Source organism: Pinus tabuliformis, chromosome 6, assembly GCF_031772625.1.
Source record: "Pinus tabuliformis cultivar Carrire ecotype Pingquan chromosome 6, CPIR1, whole genome shotgun sequence".
Taxonomy (NCBI): Eukaryota; Viridiplantae; Streptophyta; class Pinopsida; order Pinales; family Pinaceae; genus Pinus; species Pinus tabuliformis.
Window position 1 is genome coordinate 693,449,943 of NC_142292.1, and position 22,447 is coordinate 693,472,389.

General features: G+C 38.6%; 1 protein-coding gene across 6 annotated transcripts in view; it reads left to right on the forward strand.

Moving 5' to 3' along the window:
• The first annotated feature begins 1,705 nt into the window (after window positions 1–1,705).
• Window positions 1,706–22,447, forward strand: part of FAAH (fatty acid amide hydrolase) — a 311,150-nt gene continuing 290,408 nt past the window's right edge. For 2 of the 6 annotated variants that reach the window (XM_089420823.1, XM_089420819.1), the window contains exons 1-8: window positions 1,706–1,949; window positions 2,387–2,487; window positions 3,452–3,561; window positions 3,879–3,939; window positions 4,168–4,358; window positions 4,434–4,563; window positions 4,649–4,726; window positions 4,830–4,977. In XM_089420823.1, coding sequence (XP_089276949.1) covers window positions 2,412–2,487; window positions 3,452–3,561; window positions 3,879–3,939; window positions 4,168–4,358; window positions 4,434–4,563; window positions 4,649–4,726; window positions 4,830–4,977 — 794 coding nt within the window. In that variant the 5' untranslated portion in view covers window positions 1,706–1,949; window positions 2,387–2,411. Of the gene's footprint in view, window positions 2,085–2,386; window positions 2,488–3,451; window positions 3,562–3,878; window positions 3,940–4,167; window positions 4,359–4,433; window positions 4,564–4,648; window positions 4,727–4,829; window positions 4,978–22,447 lie in introns of all 6 variants that reach the window. The other 4 variants (XM_089420812.1, XM_089420815.1, XM_089420828.1 and 1 more) reach the window with 4 other exon arrangements.

The window sequence follows — 22,447 nt, forward strand, 5'->3', positions numbered from 1 at the left end:
ATATTGGAAAGTAGTTAATAGTGGGTGGAAGGAGTAATTATTATAGTCTTCTCAAGATTTAAGTCTTACCGAGTGATAGGTTAATGTTCGTAAATGTGCGAACATATATAATAAGAACTGTAATTAGGGTAAGTATAATAAGAACTATAATTAGGGTAAGTTTTGGGAAAGCTAATTAAAAAATAAGTAATTTTCAAATCAGATTTAAAAATGGATAATTAAGTAATTTGCAAATCAGATTTAGTAATTTGCAAATCAGATTTAAAATGGATAATTAAATATTTTTAATGTAATTAAATTATTGCTTGTTTATTTTTTTCTAAAAATATTAAAAAAATAAGATGATTATAATTTATATTTAAAAGTTGCGTGGTTATATTATATAATATGATATTATAAATAAAAATGATTTTCTTAAAAGTTAGTGCTTTAAGGGGTTTTTCAATTTTTTTTTTCTTTTTTAGATTTAGAGGAATCGGTAACTCGTCGAGATTATTTATGCAAGGCTGAGGTTCAAAGTTGACCAACTACCACTATAATTTCTAGGCTAGTGCTAATCACACATGAGTCAGCGCATTACAAGAAACTTATGACTTAGCAAGGATCGAGGCATCTCGAGGCACACCAAGGGTGTGAACCTCTATCCAAAAGTTGTACTCCCTTCTAGCCTTATCACAACAGGCCAACATATACCTTTGTAGAAATAAAACAACAAAAAAACTTGCCAAGGTACATCTTAAGGAATTGACTTAGAATGAAAACCAATTTACGCAACATTACAAAAATATAGTTTAAAAAACAAGTGCCCATTAATGGCTTCTTGTTGGATGGTTGTTTGTAATTAGTGCCCTTATCAAAAGTTTCCATTTTCCAATCTCCTTGAGCTTGTTAGATGATTTCCTCATTTTTGAATATAGTTGAGGTAGATATGATTGACATATGTAGATGAGAGACTAGAGACTCAAAACTCCTAGAAGGACCTAGAGCTAATTTATATAACATGTCACACTTAACTTCAAGCTTCTCAATTTGCTTGCTTAGATGAGCCATTTGCTCTGAGAGTTTTACATTTATGGAATTCTGAACCTTATTTTGATTGATAATTCTATTGTTCAAATGAGAAACAACTACCTAGTTATATATGAGGAGGTGCTCATTCCTTCTTTGGTCTTATTTCGACCTTTTCCCTGTGAAGCTTCATAATAAATGCTCCAAACTTTCGACCTTTTCCCTGTGAAACTTCACAATAAACGTCTTCTCAACAAACCCTTTACTAAATAAATTATCCAATAACTAATTGCCAAAATATCTTGAAAGTTAAAACTCCTATGAAAAATACATAAACATGTAAATATTCCATTAATATATATTTATTAATCTTCATAATTACAACTCTCCTTTATTTTCTATACGAAAATTAACTTGAAACTCCTCTAAAAATAAAATAAAATAAAAAAATTCTTAAACATAATATAATGTAAATGTAGTGTAAACTCAGCATTGCACCGTTACTCACCCTACATCCATTAAACCTATACGCTTTGGAAATCACCCGAGAAAGATCATAACAAAAGCACATGGGACAATAAGTGTGCCTTTCCGACCATTATTATTTTCATGGGACAATTCTTTGGTGCAATAATTAAATTAGCTTGTCTACCTTAACTTGTCACACCAAACTAGTCGGGATCAGCGTGCGCTGATCGTAAGAAAAACAACTAAATTGAGAAAAAGTTAGAAAAACAACCTAGAAAAATGTTAAAAAAATAGTTGTGGGTTCACCTTACCTTTGACATCCGAAGCAGAAGAAATTTCTATTTCCAATAATTAGTCAACAAGGACGTAAATTTCGAATATTCTCAGATTCATTCATTGTGATTCCAGATTTGGATGTTTGGTTATTCACGGTATTTGATCGGTAGCCCATTTCTGTGAAGGCTGATCCCCAGGTAACAACTCCATTCATTCTCAATTTCGGCTTTAAAGACGATCGAAGCTTCATGTCATTCATTCTGATAAAAAATACACGGATTTCACACGCTGTAATGGTTGTTGAAAGAAAATTTCTGAACAAATTTTGATTGGTTAGAACTAAATCCTTCTTGCGCTGAGTGCAAAAATTGAATTGAGGTTGAAAACAAAAAAATCAGAACGTGATAAGCTTTCAAGGCGTAATTGGTATTGAGTTTTAATGTTCAGGACAAGATGAAAGTGCTTATAATTTGTTTACGGGCAATGAATAAATGCTTGTCATTGTGCTTAAAATCTTCAGAGAATTACGTATTTACTCGATATGGGTATACTGTGATAAAAAAATCTTGACTAAGTCTTGATATGGGTATTCATTTTGCTTTGTGAAATTCTCGCTTGTTTGTTTTACTTGCAGAGCACAGAATAAGACTACCATCAAAATGGGCAAATGGGCTATGGTGCCAGCTGAGGAGGTTGATCTTTCTAATGTGCAATATCGGCAGCAGGAAATTGAGGGTAATGTTGATTTGCTTTTCTTGATTTTACATTTTGTTGTTCGTAACATGAAAGAGCCGAACAGCTATTAACTAGAATTTAAAGGACGGTTGGTATATTGAAGGCTTCGGTAATTCCTTGGTGATTGGGGTTATTGTTTTTAAGGCCTGGCAAAAGTTAAAACTCCGTGGTTAAGCTGGTTTGAGCCATGGGAACCTTGGGATGGTTTGAGCACGGGAATCTTGGGATGGTTTGAGCACGGGAATCTTGGGATGGGTGGCCTTTTATTGGGATGTCTGGGTCATTGGGTGCAAGTCCTTTTATTTCTTTTGCTTTTGTAGCTCTTGATGGTTTTTGTAAAATGGCTTTCTTGTCAGCTACAATCAACTTCATTATGATGTTAATGCAATGGAGGATAATTTTAGTGGCTAATAACGACTATTTTGTTGCTTTTTGAGATTTTCATGAAAATGGGCCATAAATTCAGAAGCGGGCTAATCAGCAATATCTCTAAATTAGATTCATTTAGGTTCAAATATGAAGGATAATTTTAGGAATTAGTGTTTGAAGTTTTGCTATTATAATATTTTTTTAGAAATGTTTAGTAATTGAATGTCAAGGCTATCTGCAGTTTATACAGCATATAGTTGTTTTATTTTCAAGGTTCACATAGATTTTGCACAAAATATGTGAAGAATATTAGGAACATTGGTTATTAACTTTTGCTATATTTCAAAACTTGTCAAGATACGCAGAAGTGATACATTCTGAAAGAATATATGGATCCTTAAAATTACTTAATGGATGGATATAGGCAGTCTCACAGATAGCCTCAATCACCTTGGCAGTTTATCTTATCATTATCTTAAGAAATAACATAAAAATGCCTAAATTCCTGTAGGTGCAAGTGAGTGAAGATAAGGGAGGTGTCAAAATATGCTTATGTATTGCACAGAATCACTACTGACCATGGTTGTCTATACAGCTCCACATCTTACAGGAAACTTTCTGAAGCTTTTTGTGTGGATTGTGGAATCTCGATTGTTTGGCCGTGCAGTCTTGTCATTTGTAAAGCGCAAGAACAAAGTTCCACAGGTCACTCATCATTCTCAGTTACAAAAACCATGGATCACATTTAGCTGTTGTTACTTTGAGTGTTGTCAGGTTTATATGAGGTTTTGCAAATATGTTTGCAAAACAAAAACAATGGGATGTTTAGGGTTATATTACTTGAAGGATATGCATTTCATATTCTTAAAGTCAGTTGTTCTAATCTTGGATATCCTTTTACCATATGATCATTGATTCAGTTTTGTCATATATGCATAGCATTCTGGATGAATAATTATTGTTCAAACTATTATGTACTATGTGTAGCACTCTGAATATAACTCTAGTCTTGTTTATGATAGATATTGGAACATACAGGGATTCCTGAGACACCTATGTATTTTCCAGAGTTTCCACCTCAAGGTACATTTCTGGAAATGATTTTTATTTTAGCTGGCAAACTTGACCCTGTCATGATGAACATGATCATGGACATCTTATCTACTACTAAACATTTAGAAACTATTTCAAATGAAGGTATCACATAGATTTTCTTATGTAATTTTCAGTTGTAGGCATATATGTTGTCTCGATGGGCAGGCTTTTAGGACAAATTTTTATTTATTTATCTTGTCTTTCGATGTTTCATAGACTCAGAGAATGCCGTGAAGTGTGTGGATGAAGATACTCTGCCTACCTTGCGTGTGGCATCTGCATTGGAATGCCTGCCTGCCTACGATTCTTCCAATCACTGGGGTAGCAACTCTCGCAATTCATTTTTGTACTGGACAATTCGTGATTATGCTCATGCATATCGATGTGGTTGGACCACACCTTCTGATGTAAGTCATTGCACATATTCCTTCCTGGTTACTTAGAATAGTTTAAGAATACTAAAGGTTCTATATACATGTCAGGTTGCTGAATACATCATCTCAGCTGTAGAAAAATCACTCAACAATAATCCTGCTATGATGCTTTTCATTTATTTTAATGCCGATGAAGTCAGGAAGCAAGCTGCAGCTTCTACAACACGCTTTCAAGAAGGTTTGAGAAGGATTATTATGTCACTGGTTGTGTTCATGAGTCGCTAATTATTTATATTACATATCTTGGGATGTTGACTTTACAGGAAAGCCCCTCTCCATCTTGGATGGCATTTTTATTCCAATTAAGGATGATATAGACTGCTATCCATATCCTACTAGAGGTATTACTCCTTTCTGTTGTTGTCTAGAGGGTGTCAAAGGTATTGACATTTGAAAATTTACATAAGATGGGTTTTAACATTTTATGTTTCTTCCTGGTTTTAGGTGGCACAGTCTGGTTTCACAAGATGAGAGAGGTTAAGCAAGATGCAGTTAGCGTGTCAAGATTACGGAGTTGTGGTGTGATATTAGTTGGGAAGGCAAATATGCATGAAATAGGAATGGGAGTAACTGGAAATAATCCACATCATGGGTAATGCTACTGATGCAATATGAGCTCTGTAACATTTATTTGTTCTAAGTGTTCTGTATTTTCTGAATGATTAGTTTTCTCCCAGTTTATGATCATTTAGCAGTCTAGAAAAAATTTCAGTGTACATGTGCCTAAAGAATGGAAAAAATAAGACACATGTCATTACTTATCATGCCATGTCGAGAGGGATTATGATGCAATATACCATTACAGATTTATAGTTTTTGCTCTCATGGAGACAAGGAAAATAATGAGATTTTTATTTTTTATTTCTATTTTTTTTCTGTATTACAGAGAATTTACACAGGAACACATCACAGCAGTGCAAAATCTGAGCACCCTTTAACTTTGTTTGGGGGTACTATTTTAGTGTCTGGATATATAGCATTTGACAAAAAAGGAGCCACAGTATGAGCCCGAGAAGGCGTAGGCTTTGAAAGACCTCAAAATAACTTTTACATGCCCAAGATATCGATCCAAACATTATGAAACATTGTCCTCCCAGAAACCAGAAACTGACGGAAACTCCTATACTAACAAGCTTAATCATACTTAGTTACTCTGCTACTGCAATAAACCAAAAATATTGCAAGTCAACACAGCTTGCGTAAGCTCTGTATTTGATGAAGATTATCTGCTGTATAAGAAGGTTTACTCGTCCAAGCAACATGGTGTTACTTGAGCTAGGCACAAGCTTGTTCCCTCAACAGCCTGTTGATTCATCTACTGCAGCTGGTTTATGGCAGCCCAGAGTTCTTATCTGAACTGCCTCTGCTCTGTTATGCTATCACTGCCTTTGCCATATTGTCCATTTTCAGTCTTGCTTTTCCTGCTTCTGCTGCTGTCTCTCCAAGCATGGCTATCATGTCTCTGAGGTGCTACTGGGCAGAAAGGTTTTCTAAATGGATTCCTTCGTCCCCTAGTACAGCCAAGGGTCTTGCAGAGGAAAATTATTGGGTTCTCTATCCTCATTTTGAGGCTTCTCCTCCTCTGATCAAGCAATCCGTGGATCCCATTTCCTCTGTCATCTTGCATATCTTCTGAGTGACTTTGCTTGAAAATCTCATACTGTTTCTCATTTTTTGCATGAAGGAATGGTGGGATATCTTCATAGAGTTTCCAGCATTACTAATTTTTTCACATTCCTCCTGGGAGTGTGCTTGAGTGGTAGCCCAGAGCATAGGTCTTTTATTTTTCATTACTTTTGTCCCTCTAGAGGGGCAACCTCTCTTCCTTGGAGCATGGTGCACCTCATCCTCCACTGCACGCTGAGGTCCATGTACCTGCACAATGATTACTGAGGTCATATCCCCTAAGTGAGTCACTGAAGTGCTGAGAAGTAGATAAAGGCCACTGTGAAAGCCAGCCAAAAAATAGACCAGAAACAAATGGCAACAGATGAGCAATATGTTGTAGGAGAAGAGGAGAAGTCTGGACTCCGGATAAAAAACAAATGGAACTTCTTCAATTCATACCACCAACCATAAGTGCCCATTGATAAAAGCAATTGCATAGAGAGATGTGATAGCTGTTGATTTTTCAAGTGCAATAGATACAAGCACTAATTTCTGAAACTGATGATTAGTTCCATTGATGTAGATATTATTTTAGCACTTCAGTTTATCATTAATTAAACAATTACACTTCAGAAATTCAACCATAAAAGCGGGACAGTAGAGATCATAATGCACAAAGATAACACAAGATTTATCTACATGTACATGACACGATGATGAGATACATATGATGATCACATGATTCAGTTGGAATTTCTCACAAGCTGAGAGGGAGTGTTAATTTGGCAGCTCAGTGACAAATTCCAACCATTGCATTGAATTCCTCTTTTCGAGAGGACCAAAATTGACTTTTGAAGCACTCAATTTGGATAAGGAAAAGTGGATTTTTGAGGTCAAGCCCACAAGTACAAAATTGTCAAGGTCGGCCTTGGGTCAAATGACACATCTCAAGGATAAGATGGCACCCCTCAAGTTGCATATAAATACAAGTTGAGTCCTCATTTGGCACCTCATCAACTCACCACATATCTTCTCTCTCCTCATTCTATTGGTTTGTACAACTCAGAATTGCAGGGTATCTCTCACACGTGCGAAGGACAGAAGTCATTTTCTGATTGGGCTGAATTGCAGGACTGTTTCTGGGTGTTGACCAACGTTGACCAAGGACTGTTTGACCATCTTTGACTGCGTTTTTGGGTGGAATATCTCTGTTTCTCTAGGCCGCATTGGAGGGCACACAGATTGAGGAAATCTGGGCAGGTTGATTGGCATTGACTTCAGGGCTGACCGCAGGTTTGACTGCAAAAGAAAGAGCATACTTTGACTGAGTTTGACTGGCTGTTTTGGGACTGTTTTGGGTTGACTTTGACCAGCATTTGAGGCTGAGCTTGACTGACTTTGACCGAGCTGCTAGAGGACTGTTTTGACCCTTGATCGTTGACTGGTTAGGGCTGACTTTGCTGCTGTTGACTGGACATATTTGCAGGAAGATCAGATTTAACTATTGTTGGCTTCGTCTATCTCTCTTGTCTCTGATTTGGATAGTTGCTTGGCATATTAATGTTATTGGATATTGGATTTTTGGATATTGGCTAGTCAAAGCTTGACTTTGACTCTTGATGATGTACTCTCTCTGCTGAAGATTTGAAGACAATCTAATAGAAGAAGATTTGCAAAGGGGTTTCTAATGATTTTGGATAGCATCGGATGTGCTCTAGCTCCGAAATTTGGTGGAGGGGCTAGAACACATGAGATCTCCAGAACCCATAAATAGTTTGGAGAAATTCCACCCGGATGAGGAGTTGTTAAAATAATTAATATTTTTAATAGGTTCCTAAGTCTAAACTTAGGAAAATAAAAATATTAATGTGTATTAATAAGAATATGGGTGAGAATGTTTTAAGTGACGAGGATCAAGCCAGTTCTAATCTTAGCCGTAGATTAGGGACTTAATCTCGGCCGTTGATTCATCAACAGGAAAAGTATAAGAGGAGGCTTGAGGGTCAGTTGGATACACACCGAGGAGATCAAAGAGTTCGATTTTCTGGGGTGAAGTTTGTTGAGAAAATCGAGCTAGTGATCTGAGTTGCAGTGAGGGGCAGTTCGACAAGGGAATTTTTGTCCGAGGCCGAAGAATACATAGTAGAGAGGCAGAACAATGCCGGGAGAGATAGCGCAGTCCCAGAGAGGGTGACGCAGAGGCCGTAGGGGCTGATGCAGGTGACGCAAAACCCGTAGGGGCTGACGCAGGCCTTTAGAGGCAACACTGGGGAGATTTTGTGGGGTAGAGAAGGAGCAGATCAACAAAATCGACTCTCTGAGCAAGGGAGGTTCACTGTTGGGGTGACGTAGCTCCTAGAGGAGTGACGTAGTTCCATCGCAGAGCTTGGAGAAGCCATCACTGTCCAGCACTGGGAACAACCAGGTCATTATGGGGTTTGATCATCTAGTTGCTGAATTTGTCGGAATATCTGTCTCCGGATAGAGGTAATTCTGCCAAGATTTTTCTCTGTTGGTTGAGCCATATCTGGCACCCTAGTTGTATTCAAGAATCTGCTTAATAATACAAACCCTCTATATGCTGGACCGGTTTTCCCGAATTGGGTTTTTCCGGGGACGATTGTCAAAAAATAACGGTGTCCCTTGTGTGATTGTTTCAGTTTATTTCAGTTCATGATTTGTATGTATGTGTAGGTTGCATTAGTGTTTTTCATTGATGTTTATGTAATTAAATAACTTGTTAATGTAAAGGATAAGTAGGAGATGATCAACCAGTAAATGCAGTAGGGGTTTCTAATGTGTAAATTCAGAAATTTTCACATGGTATCGGAGGGATTGCAGATCATAGGCGACTGAAGACACAAACCAAGAAATCCAGAGAATTTGCAGTAGAAAAGTAGCTGTCCCAAGTGACAGCGTTGTTTCAGAGCTAGAGATGCAAAAGGAGTGACGCAGTGTAGAGAAAGTGACGCAGAGGCTCACACAGTGCTTGTGTCAGCACTCTGAGCCAGGTGGAGGTGACGCAGTACATGGGAGGAGCCCACGCAGTAGCTGTGTCAGTTGTTAAGGCCAACACAAAGGCAGAGGGGGGCAGATCAGGCTCATGCAGAGCCACGTCATCTTTCTGAGCCAGGAAGGATTGACACAGTTGGCCAGGAGGAGCTGAACCAACCCACACAGTGATTGCGCAGAGCTTGAAGGGCTTAGATTCTTCAAGTTGCCGGGGCTAAGGGAGCTAAGTAGATTTCGATTTGAGGAGCTGGTGGGACATTGTTTCTGTTGGTGCAGAACAGTGTCTAAGGAGACTGAACCAAGGTAGAGGGGATCACTGCCTGGACAGATTTCTAGCCAAGAAATCTAGATCCGAGTTGCAGCAACAAAGGAGGATTGGAGAGGAGCGATTCGACAGTTGGCCGGAGGATTTCTGAGAGGGAAATCAGGACTCAGAGGGAGTCTAGAGAAGAGCTTGTTCCTTAGAGGGTTTCTTGCGCTAAAGAAATCCAGATCCAAGTCCTGTTATATTGACGGCAGGAGAGGGAGAAGAGAACCAGTCCTATTTTTGAGCAGAGATGGCAATAAATGGGTTGAGGGATCAAGACAGATTGGATGGAGCATCCAATTTTGTCATCTGGAAGGCTAGGATCCTAGAAATCCTAGATAAACATCGCATCAAGGACTATGCCTTGAAAGTGGTTGTTGTTCTGGTTGACGCTGATGCGGCAAAGAAGTACGAGGAGGCCTAGGCAAAGGCAAAGTGCATGATTCTAGATGGGGTCAAAGATCATGTAGTACCACACATTACTGAGAAGGAAAGAACAAGGGGGATGTGGGAGACCCTGACCACCTTGTATCAGGGCTCTTCCGTGCAACGAAATATGCTATTAGAAAATCAGCTAAGACAGTGTCAGATGCAAAAATTAGAGGAGATAGATCCCTTCCTTCTTAGGTTGCAAGGGATTCGCAACCAGTTGACTTCTGTGGGATCTACACCAGATCTTGGGTTCATGGTCAGGATTGCCCTGAATGTAGTCACCGAGGACTGGGAGACATTTGTCCAAATTATTTTGGGCAGAGTGACTCTCCCCAGTTGGGAGGAGATGTGGGCAGTCCTTCGACAAGAAGAGCTTAGGAGGATGACCAAGATAGGGAGTAGTGGCAAGGGAGCCTCAAGAAGTAGGAGGAGGAGGATGCAACTCTCGCATTGTCGGGACAACAAGTGCAGCAGGAGGGGAAGAAGAAATATATCACCAAGGTGAAATGCTTCAACTGTGAGGAGCATGACATTATACCATTTAGTGTCCCCGGAAAAAGGGCAAGGGGGAGGCTTCTGAATCAAAGGTTGCTCCAGCAAACGCGGACAAGGATGGTGAGGATGACGATTATGCCATGAGTGCTCATGCACCTCTGGAGAAGAGGTGGGGCGATATAGAGTTGTAGTCGAGAGGACTACATGACGGGTAAAATCCTTGAGGTGCCCAAACTCTTGGATCACATACGGCTACGAGAGCCCTTAACGACAGTAGCAAAATGGTGGGTGTCGGTTGGAGCGACGTGTGATGGAGCGATAGTGGCAGAGCTAGAGTGCCAAAGTCTGAGGCAATGCAGTGTATGTTGTAGCAGTGCGAGAGGCACAGAGCAGTTTGTAGCAGCAGAGGGTCAGCACAGATTAGTAGCAGAGGTAGCTTCAAGATCATGAGGCATTCATACTGACCAGGATGTCAGTTTTTGGGTGAAGTTTCAGTTGCTTACTTCTCAGCAACTGAGTTGCAGTGCAACAGTTAGCAGTGGTAATGTTATGGGCAACATGATGCAACATTTTGAGAGGGAGCTGTAGTACAGATGTGGCAGTGGCAGTGGCAGAGTCATGGGTAGCAGTACAGGAAGCAGCGGTGCAGTGGATGAAGGGAAGTAGGCCAAGCATCAGCAGCACAGAGGACCGATGCAGTGGATCAGTGTAATGCTTCCATGGGGAAGTATTGCTAGAGCACATTCCTCGCTAAGAGGGAGTGTTGATTTTGGATAGCATCGGATGTGCTCTAGCTCCGAATTTTGGTGGAGGGGCTAGAACACATGAGATCTCCAGAACCTAGAAATCGTTTGGAGAAATTCCACCCGGATGAGGAGTTGTTAAAATAATTAATATTTTTAATGGGTTTCTAAGTCTAAACTTAGGAAAATAAAAATATTAATGTGTATTAATAAGAATATGGGTGAGAATGTTCTAAGTGACGATGATCAAGCCAATTCTAATCTTAGTCGTTGGTTAGGGACTTAATATCGGCCGTTGATTCATCAACATGAAAAGTATAAGAGGAGGCTTGAGGGTTAGTTGGATACACACTGAGGAGATCAAAGAGTTTGATTTTTCTGGGGCGAGGTTTGCTGAGAAAATCGAGCTAGTGATTTGAGTCGCAGTGAGGGGCAGTTCAGCAAGGGAATTTCTGTTTGATGCCGAAGAATACATAGCAGAGAGGTAGAAAAATGCCGAGAGAGACAACGCAGTCCCAGAGAGGGTGACGCACAGGCCATAGGGGCTGACACAGGCCCTTAGAGGCAGCGCTGGGGAGATTATGTGGGGCAGAGAAGGAGCAGATCAACAAAGTCGACTTTCTGAGCAAGGGAGGCTCACTATTGGAATGACATAGCTCCTAGAGGAGTGACGCAGTTCCAACGCAGAGCTTGGAGCAACCATCACTGTCCAACACTGGGAACAATCGGGTCATTATGGGGTTTGATCATCTAGTTGTTGAATTCGCCGGAATATCCGTCTCCGGATAGAGGTACTTCTGCCAAGATTTTTCTTTGTTGGTTGAGCCATATTTGGCACCCTAGTTGTATTCAAGAATCTGCTTAATAATACAAACCCTCTATATGTTGCACCGGTTTTCCCGAATTGGGTTTTTCTAGGGACGATTGTCAAAAAATAACGGTGTCCCTTGTGTGATTGTCTCAGTTTATTTCAGTTCATGATCTGTATGTATGTGTAGGTTGCATTAGTGTTTTTCATCGATATTTATGTAATCAAATAACTTGTTAATGTAAAGGACTAGTAGGAGATGATCAACCAGTAAATGTAGTAGGGGTTTTTGATGTGTACATTCAGAAATTTTCACAGTTTCCCCCTAGCGGGGTTTTACCCTGGTCATTGACCAAATATTGTGTCTCTTGTCTCTTGGTTGTATTTCATTGTGCATTTGAATAAGTGTTTTATCAACTATTGCTCTACTTTCATTGGTTAATTGAAGAAGTGGAAATTGTTAAATTGGACACTATTGGATATCGTTGAAGTAATATTGCAACATAGAACAATTTATGAAAAATTAACAATAAGTACAATAGCAATTATGAAGACCGAACCTAGTTACATTTTCTAACACTATTTATGCTTAGAGAGAGATCACTAATCTCCTCAATCCTAGCAACTAATTTCCCAAAATCTTACAATTGATCTCCTTAATCCTAATGTAACGAACAAAGTTTGTATACTCAGAGTTAAATACTTCAGAAGACTTGGAATATGAAGATCTCCATTGAAGATACACGAATATATATTAAAATGTATGAATGAGAATGATGTTACAAATGAGAGCGAGGGTCTGCTTATATACCCTAGGTTGGTGTCCCTTTATGAATGGTCATGTCCTTAGGGACATACCTCCTCATTAACTAATTAATCATTATTTATGATGTGTTATTATTATTTATATTTACATTATTTATATCTATATTTTATTTATAACATTGCTTTCCTCCTCAAAAAGCTTTGTCCTCAAAGCATGCTAATGAAAAGGCTTGATCTCTTTTTTCTGTTTCGAATGTCTTCTCGTCTCGGAACTGTCATCTTCTTTGGTACAAGACGATATGATCCTTGGAGTGATAAATAAAATTGTCGCACTGAGAATGGATCTGACCATCCTAAGTTAATCTTCTGTGGATTCTTTTGATTATTGGATACTTGTGGTGAATGGTTATCACTGGACTGAATTGTGCACACTTCAGTATTCTTGGGAACATAAGTTTGTTGTTTATGTCATGAGCGATATAGATTTGTAAATTGATTGAGGTGTCTATTCTTGTGATCCAAATTTAGAGAAGGAGTTCTTTTTATTTGACCATCCTTTAACATGTGTGTGGTAATTTCCCTGATTTTCTTCAAGTACTGATGTTGTTGATTCGGCTACTGAATCATCACTTGTAATTTCCATCGTTTGAACCAACAAATTCTGAGTACATCTTCACTTCAGTTGGTTTATCCTCTTCTTGAGTTGTGATATTGATTGGATCAGTGTTCAACTTGGATTGTTACGACTGGAGTAAGTTGTTCTAACTTGTCTTTTAGCGACTTCTTGTCACACTTAAGTTAATTTTCATCAATAATTTCTTGTTGTGGTCCTTGAGGCGAGTAACTTCTTCATTTTTGTCAACGACGTATTTGTCAACTTCCCTTTGCATTTTTTGTATCTTTTTTTTACTTTCTTGAAGAATTACTTTTGAGATTTCTTGTATGTCTTTTGGTGTTGCTGAATCTGGCTTCAAAGTAACGTCTTGTAGCATTATTTTAATTTTTTTGTGGGAAAATGTCAAAAACTTTTTTTTCGTATTTAGGATGGACCCTAGAGTTTCCATCCAGGGTGAGCGCAAAATAATGTCACTATCGTAAAAAAATAAGGTTTTCACGATGAATTACGAGATAAAAGTATAATCCCCAATACTTAGTTGTAGATTGCTTATGTTGCATTGTTTGTCACTTGTATCAACAAAATTTGTTTCAATTATATTCAATTCAGGGATCACTAATTGGTTAGCACATTTAGGACTAACATAATTACTATCTTCAGTAGGACTAATAGAGATTATAATATCTTTTCTTGCAAGTGATTCTTTGATTTTAAATAGCAGTGATGATAATATCGGCGATATATCACCGAATATCCGAAATATCGCGATATTTTCGACAATCCGAAATATCGTCGAGAAAATATCGTGATATTTTGGCTCCCGAAAATATCGCGATATTTCTGAGATATCAACGATATCTCGGCAAAATATTGTGAGACGATAGAAAATATCGCCGGGCGTGTTATGTCGCGGCTAGAAAAAGGGAAAATCTTTTTTTTTCTTCATTTCTGTTTCTGAGTGTTGGAGAAGGAAGGGGAAGAGTTTTGTGGTGGTTGTCAAGGAGGGTTTGAGGATCAAACAACGATTATCACCACCAACTAAGATTTTTTTGTGGATCAAAGATTGAAGAACAGTGAGACAAATTTCATTTCTTCCATTAACAGTTATGTTCTTAAAAACCCCTATGTTAATGAGTTTTTCATAGATTTAGGGTTATGCTTGTTTGCCTCTTTGCCTACCAACATTTTGTTTCTTTGTTTTTTTTTCCTTTTGCTATGATTTTCATGCCCATGAGCCAATGCAACGGTTTTCTCCATATTTGGACAACAAGCTTCATTTTTTTTTCAACTTTCTTATGCACCCTCTTATTGCCATTTTTCATTCACATTGAAAAATGCAAATAATCTAGTAATTTTTTTTAAATGAGGTGGTTATTACTTATTATTTTTTGTGTTGGGGGGTTTAATGCCAATTTTTTTTTTTTTTTGTGCCCTAGGTTTGATTAATTCACTACAAATGTCAAATATGCCAAAAGCGTTGGACCCATTTTGGGAGTATGGGGAGGCTGTTGGTGGGGCAAATCAGGCATATATATCATGCAAATTGTGTGGGACCAAGATTTCAGGAGGGGTTACACGATTGAAATACCATCTGGCTAGACCCCCTGCACATGATGCAGATGTAATGCCTTGTATGATTTCTAGTTCGGAGGTTATACAAAAAGCTCTTGAAGCAATTGCTGAACAAGACAAAAAGAAAGCTGCTAGGGAGAGGCCAATGGTCTCAGATAGATAGCCGCTAGTTTTATTTGTTTTGCAACTTTTTCTACATATAAGTTTATAACTCATGATGATGAAATACTTTTAAAGTTTTATATATGTGATGTTATTTTGTTTGAGTCCTTGATTGGACAATTATCATGGATCAGTAGGATTTGGTATCGCCTTTGCAGTTTGATGTATCATTTCTATTTGACATCATATATATCAGTGCTTTCTTCATATTTATGTGCCAATGTGTTTAGTTCATGTTGTTATTGCTTTATATGTTTAGAAATATGAAAAAAAAGAATATATTATGCATTTTTTATGCTTGCCGATATTTTCGTCGATATTTCAGACAAGATGTTTTCTGGACCTCGCCGATATTTTGTCAATACCGATATTTTCAACACTGTTAAATAGTGTACTCACACATTTACTGAAGGTTTTAGGAAATCTTTCATTATTGGTCTCCATTTTTTTATCTGGGATGAGCTTTAGGGTTTTAAAATATTCCTCCTTTACACTTTCAACAATATCCCTTATGACCTTAGAAATATAATAATTATTTCCTTTGATTTTATAAATAACTTCACAATGTCTCCCTTGGTAATATTTAATACCTTTACAATTTTTTTTTAAGTATTATCTTTTACTAAATGAACCCTTTTTTCTTATGTCTCTCACATACATATACCTTCACCTTAAAATGAGTGTCTTTTCACTTTCTTTTTTGATATTCACCTTATATTATTTCCTTTCTTATTTTACTATCTTTGTGGAACTTCACCTCTTCACTTCTTTGTACCACTGCTCTTTTTATTTCTTTTTCGTGTAAACCTTCACAATTTTATTACTCCTTCACCCCTTCACCTTCAATATGGAATGGTTAATAATCCTTTCTCTTTTAAAGGAGTTTTTTTTTTTTTTTAATATGACTTATAAAGTTACAAATACTATTTTTTTATTTTTTATTTTTTATTCCACACTTTCATTTTTTAATCCACTGTGGTTAATCTATATATAGATAATAATTGAAACTTTAATTTTCCCACCTTGGCTAATTTACAATAACTCCAAAAAATGTATTACTTGAATTTCTAATTTCCCAAATCTTACGTTTATCTCCGTTGTGGTGTCCTTTTATCTTGGCTGTAGTGGTTGTACCCTTACTTGTTATTTGGAAATTAATGTTAGCAAAAGATGTGACCATTTAGACAACCGTTGGGAGAATTTATCCTTACAATTCGATTGTTGTAAAACGGTGCAGAGGGGTATGGATTTGTATGGAGCAAGATTGCAGATGTATAAATTATAGATGATCTGTGAATTATGTGCAGATGACAACTATGAACAGTGTAGTGCGGATGGGCGGTGGTGGCATTGTCGACTAGGACAAATGTCGATGTGGATGGATAGCTCGTGAACAAGGAAATGCGGCGAACAAATGTAGCGGGCAAGGCTGAGCATAGACAGCTAAAGACAACAATGATTGAACGGGGTTGGCAACGATGGTTGAACAAGGTTGCATCATGGCGGCTGAACGTGTACGGAGGCAATAACCCGCAAAGGCAGCGATGACAATTAGAGGCCGACAGTCCCTTGGTGGCGTCGACAATGCTGTGTCGGGTAGTGCATGATTGTTGTAACTAGGTTTTTTATTTTTTCGTATTTGTTTTATATAGCGAAAAAGTTTTTTTTTAAGGGTGGTTCATGGACACTGAGTGGCTGCTACATCCACACGAAAATCTAGGTAGATCATCTCGAAGGGATCCACTCATCGACCAAACTAGCAAGGCCTAACTGCAAGGGCTTTGAGGAGATTTGACCTCGTGACCTCCCGATAAACGAGGTACTTAGCAACAAGAACTCGACCAATTGAGCTATCCCTTGGGGCTTGTTACCCACCATTTTGTGGGTAATATCCCTAGGATAAGTTTTTTCTCCAAGATGGTCCTCAGTCGACAGCTAGCAGCCCCATGCAGCCATCAGCTAGTTCATTGTGCCATTTCTCCACCACCTGAGCTAGCAATGTGGTCCCTCGCCCATCTGCCATGATCGTATGTCTGAAGATGGGCCTCCCAAATCTAAAGGCATGCCTTGTCATTTTGAAATTGAGTATTGTAGTTTTCTTATTATGGACACTTCTAGGTATGGATTAATGGGGGGATTCGACAGAAAGAATGGGCTAGGTCTGTGCTTCTATCCCCTAGACCCCTTTTAGGAATTAAATTTGGATCCTAGTCCCGTGGGATCTCTTTTACTGACCATTTGGTTTCAGGGATGGTATTTCATGGGAAACTTGGATTTTGGTCGTGTGGTCTCGCTTCCTTATCCACTTATATTACCCTTTTTCCATTCGTTATTACCCCATCCATCATTTCTCCCTCTTGGGTCCACATTCTCCATCGGGTCCACATAGGGTAAGCTTGTCCCTTCCCCTAGCCCACACCTTGGGTCATGGCTTGGCATGAAGCCCAGAGGTTGATGCAGCGAAAAAGAAAGTTAAAAGCATATATGGCCACATTCAACTGGAAAAGTACCACAAAATGCAAAAGATGGCCGAGACAAAAACATTTAGCACGTGAGCAAAAGTCAATACATGAGCTCTACACAATCATCATGGCCATCACCCTGGTTCCAACAAGTTCTATGAGCCTTCTTCATCATATAGGAACCCATGATTGTCCCAACCCCTGGTGGGCGATGAACCACTCCACCTTAAAGGGGGGAACTCACTGCTATATCTTATACATCATGCTCTAACCCCTTAAGCCCCGAGTAGTTAATCAAATAAAATCATAAGAAGGCAAAAGGCATATAAAGAAGGGTGGAAAAATCAAGGCTGGGGCACCCCATGTACCATGATTGCTCCCTCCCACACCTTATAAACCCAAGTGTGGGCTTCCCTCTTATTAGCTACCTCTATGCCCCAGCATGTGACCCAAGGCTGCCCCCTCTCATTCCCTACGTCATTCACCTATTTGTCACATGCCATCACCTTTTGACGGATGTTCCTTAACTATATTATCCCCTTTAGAAGTAGAAACCACCTAATAGGGTACTTGGTTAACCCCATTGGGAGTTTAGGAGACATTGGCACATCCCGAAGCCCATTATGGAAGGGCAGACCATTATGAAGTCCCCACCTATGGTCCATGATTAGGTAAGCTCATTTGCTCGATTTTTCTAATGACTTGTTGTACTGGAAGCCTAGGGGTGCATTGGATCTTATGCAGGATTGCAGATGGTTTCCATTTGGGGTTTGGTCTCCCTATACGGGGTCCTAATCCTCCAGAGGGCTACATTGGCACATATAGGGTGAGCGTTGAGAGCCATGGGTCTCCACAACAACATATTTCACTTCATGGATCCCCACAACCATTCAAATATTGCTTGTGGTTCACCTATTGGACGAGGAGGATGCACCTGATCCATCATGCCCAGCTGGTCCCAGAACCACACCATACACTTGGCAGATGATCCAAGACTTATACTATGATGTAGCATCTCCTACATTGTCATCCTAGCCCTTGAAGTCAACCTACAAGCATCTTCGATTTGTTTGGAGACCCATGATGACACTTGTGCACCCCTACAGTCATTTGGAGCACCACATGTTATTACAAGGGGCTAATCCCTTGTCCACTGCTTTTGAGGGTGCTATTATTCATTGTGGTACTCATGGACCTCATTAGGCCTCTTAGAGGGCCCTATGACATGCATAGATTATTATTTGTCCTCTTGAGAGGCTTACCTTTTCATTTGTGAGCTAGTTTGGTGGGCTTGTCACCAAAGTTGGGTTATTTGCACATTATTTTATTTTTAGGGGCTAATGTAGGCCTATTAGCTAAATCGAACTCCTAATTAGTGTATAAATAGGAGTTGGTTGGATTCATTTGTAGCATCACTTGACTTGGTATCTCTCTATCTTTAGAGAATTTCGCACTTTTTCCTTGGAGGATTATTTTGGATGATTGATGAATTTTGATGTATGGATTTGGGCTATTTCTATCTTGGAGCTTCTTATTTGCAAATGTGACACTGGTTGGATATAATCTCTAACATTGTAAGTGCAAATTTAACGCTATTTTTCTTGTTGCTACATACATTTGAATTTCACTATAATTAGGGCTAATTGTTGCATGTACGAAATGTGGAATTGTATCTAGTTAGCTTATTCTTTGTATGGGCCATTGTTAGATGAATGAAATGTCCTAGAGATCATGTTATCTTGATAAGCTTGCACCATTTGTATGAAGTATAAATGCTTGAAAGTCACTTTTCTTCTCTTTCCTCTAACATTGGACGAAGTTGACTTTTGGAGCCTCCTTGAACAAGAAACTAAATCCTTCTTCATTATTATCCTTGACTCCATATCCCCAAGTGAATTAGGCACTAGCCCCTCAAAAGGGTGATCATTTTAACCCTCTTTTTACCCTTTTACCCTTTTTCCCTAGGTCTAGCCCCATTAGGTCACCTAGGGCATCAATTTCCCAGGAATCTGGCCACAACAAAACTTCGATCTCATAGGGACAACTGCACTGGTGGGTCCCCTTACTCTCCTCCAAATTTGAAGCAATTATGATGGTGGAATCTTTGGATACCTCAAGCCCTAGCTCTAGGATCAAGTTTTGCCTTGGTGTTCCGAAGGCTAGAACCTAGTAGGATCAATTTGACATCTTTGGGAGAAAATTCTTATTTGATTCTTTCCCCTCACCTTGGCCAGGTTAAGAATAGGTTAAGAACATCATTGGTTGCCAAAATCCATCCCCTAACCTGGGCTGGGTCCACTTGATCTCGCGTGGTCCCATTCTTCACCAAAGCCTATTTAGTAAGGATTACTCGAGAATCCAAGTTTTCAAAAGGAATCTAGGGATTGAGGACATCGTTTATAGGTCTTATACTTCTACCTCAACCCTCCAATCCTCATCCCCTTTCCCTAGAAGATCAAGTTCCTTGCTTAAAGGGCAAGCAAGCTCTATCCTTCACACTCTTCTGGAAAGGGAATCATTTGGGTCACTCCGCCCCTTCATTGATCTATACTTTATAAGTGACTTTCTAACTACCGGGTCGCCTACCACTAGTGAAAGTTCGTAAAGAGTAGGGAGCCTTAGCTGTGGTGACAATGGGCTAAGTCTCCATAATTTCCCTTGACCTAGCAAGGAACCCCTTTTAGGTCCCCTGCTAGTTTGTGCAGTAATAGGGCTAACGAAAAAGTTTGTTATATTTGTTTTTATTATTATTATTTTTTATATGAATTTTTTTATTTTATTGTTTTTTAATATATATAACCCATTTTTTTCAATCTTTGACATCTCTTTCTTTTTTTTTTAATATTTTTTTTCTATATATATTTTTAATAATTTTTTTTAAACCTCTTTTTGTATTTTGATTTTTTAAAAATAAATATATTTATATTTTTAATATATATATATATATATAATTTTTTTTTCTTTATGGCCAAGGGCCTATTGGCAAAAATGGAGAAACTCCAACTTGTGTAGCGAATGCTTCAGTCACGACGGCAACAAGGTTGACAATTTTTATGGCCAAAGAGCTGGATCGGAGAACGCGCTCTCTGCAACGATTGAGCGACCAGAGGATCGAACGACTTTGATACCAATGTAATGAACAAAGTTCGTATACTCAGAGTTAAATACTCCAGAAGACTTGGAATATGAAGATCTCTATTGAAGCTACAATAATATATATTAAAATGTACGAATGAGAATGATGTTACAAATGAGAGCGAGGGCCTGCTTATATACCCTAGGCTGGTGTCCCTTTATGAACGGTCATGTCCTTAGGGACATACCTCTCCATTAACTAATTAATCATTATTTATGATGTGTTATTATTATTTATATCTATCTTTTATTCATAACACCTAACAATCACCTTATCTCAACAACGAGGTGTACAACTAAGATTAGATCAAATCTAACCCACTAATATTATAGAATCTCCAAAAAAATTCATTCATTTAGATTTCTAAGGCTAGGAGAACACAGGAAATTTGACTTTCACTTTTATTTATTTAAGCAAAATTACAAGATGGTATTATTTCCCACTTTTATTAAGTGGTTACTAGAAGTTGTCTCGAAATACTACTTCGTTAAATTTGGAAACTAGGGTCAAACTTCACCTTGGACAGCACATATGAGGCAGTTGATATTTTTATTGGATTCCTATCTCCGAGAGGTGTAGGATTGATCTAAAGATCATCCCATTCTAACATGTACAAATGGAATTGTGAATTTATTTTGATTATGGACAAATTTTCAAGGTTGGCCAGTCATCTAATTTGCATCTCAACGTTGCATATAAATTCAAGAGGCATCCTCCTCATTTTGGCACTTCACTCACTCACACATCTCTCTCACCTTAATTGGGTATGGATTTCTGAGGTTTCTCTCTCTCCACACTTGCGAAGAAAGCACTGTACTTTTTTTGTCCCTGCATTGACCGAAAATTGCAGAAGGCTGTTTTGACCAGCGTTGACCAGTTTTGACTACGGTTTTGTGTGGGGTATCTCTGTTTGGGTAGGCCACAGTTTTGGGCACAAAAATCGAGGCTGTTTGACCACTGTTTGACCAACATTGACTGTGGAAGGGCTTGCTGTTGCGTTGACTTTCGTTGACCAAATTTGACTCGACTTTTTCAGACTATTTTTGGGCTGATTTGACTAGTTGTTGGAGACCGAGTTTGACCGAGCTGTTTTGGAGGTCAAAATCCACCCTATTGACCAACGTTGACTTTCTGGTTAGGGCTTTCTGTTTCTGTTGTTTGACTGATCAGATTTCACTGTGATTGGGCAAATGAATATTGTATATTGTACTCTCTCTTTGTTGAAATTTTGAAGAATTATAAGAAGAATTGATCAAGGGTTTCCCCACATTGGGGTTTGTCCTTGGCTGGTGCCATATTTTGTGTCCTCTTGTCTTGGCTTTGTCTTCTACTGTTATTGTTTATGTCTGCATTTTACCATCATGACGATGTGATTGCTAAACTGGATATTGATATTGGGCTAATAATGAAATTGAAGTAAAATTGCTCTAAGCATAGAACATACCATTGTTATCTAAAATTAACATACTTGCACGTTCACACCTAAACTGTGCAAGAAGCTCTTGCTTGAGCTTTATTTTTCAACACCTTCAAACACATCTTGCCAATATTTCAGCAGTAGAGAACACAATCAAACTGAGGGGGATCAAAACAAGTTTGCCAAAATCTGATATGTGAACCAGGCCATTTAAAGAAATAAGGACCTCCTTCATAGATATGTTCGCTGTCTTCTGTGTTGGAAATGAGTTAGAAACTGTGATAAAAACGCTTTGGCACATAAGTTTAGCTCTATAGATCCTTTTACCTTCTGCTTCATTTTAATCCAACCTCTCAATGCTTGTGATAGCATCGGATGTGCTCTAGCCATGAAAATTGGTGGAGAGGCTAAAGCACATGAGATCTCCAAGACCCATAAATGTTTTGGGCAGATTCTAACTGGTTTTGGAGATATTAAAAGAATTAATATTTTTAATGGAGTTCCTAAGTCTAAACTTAGGAAACATA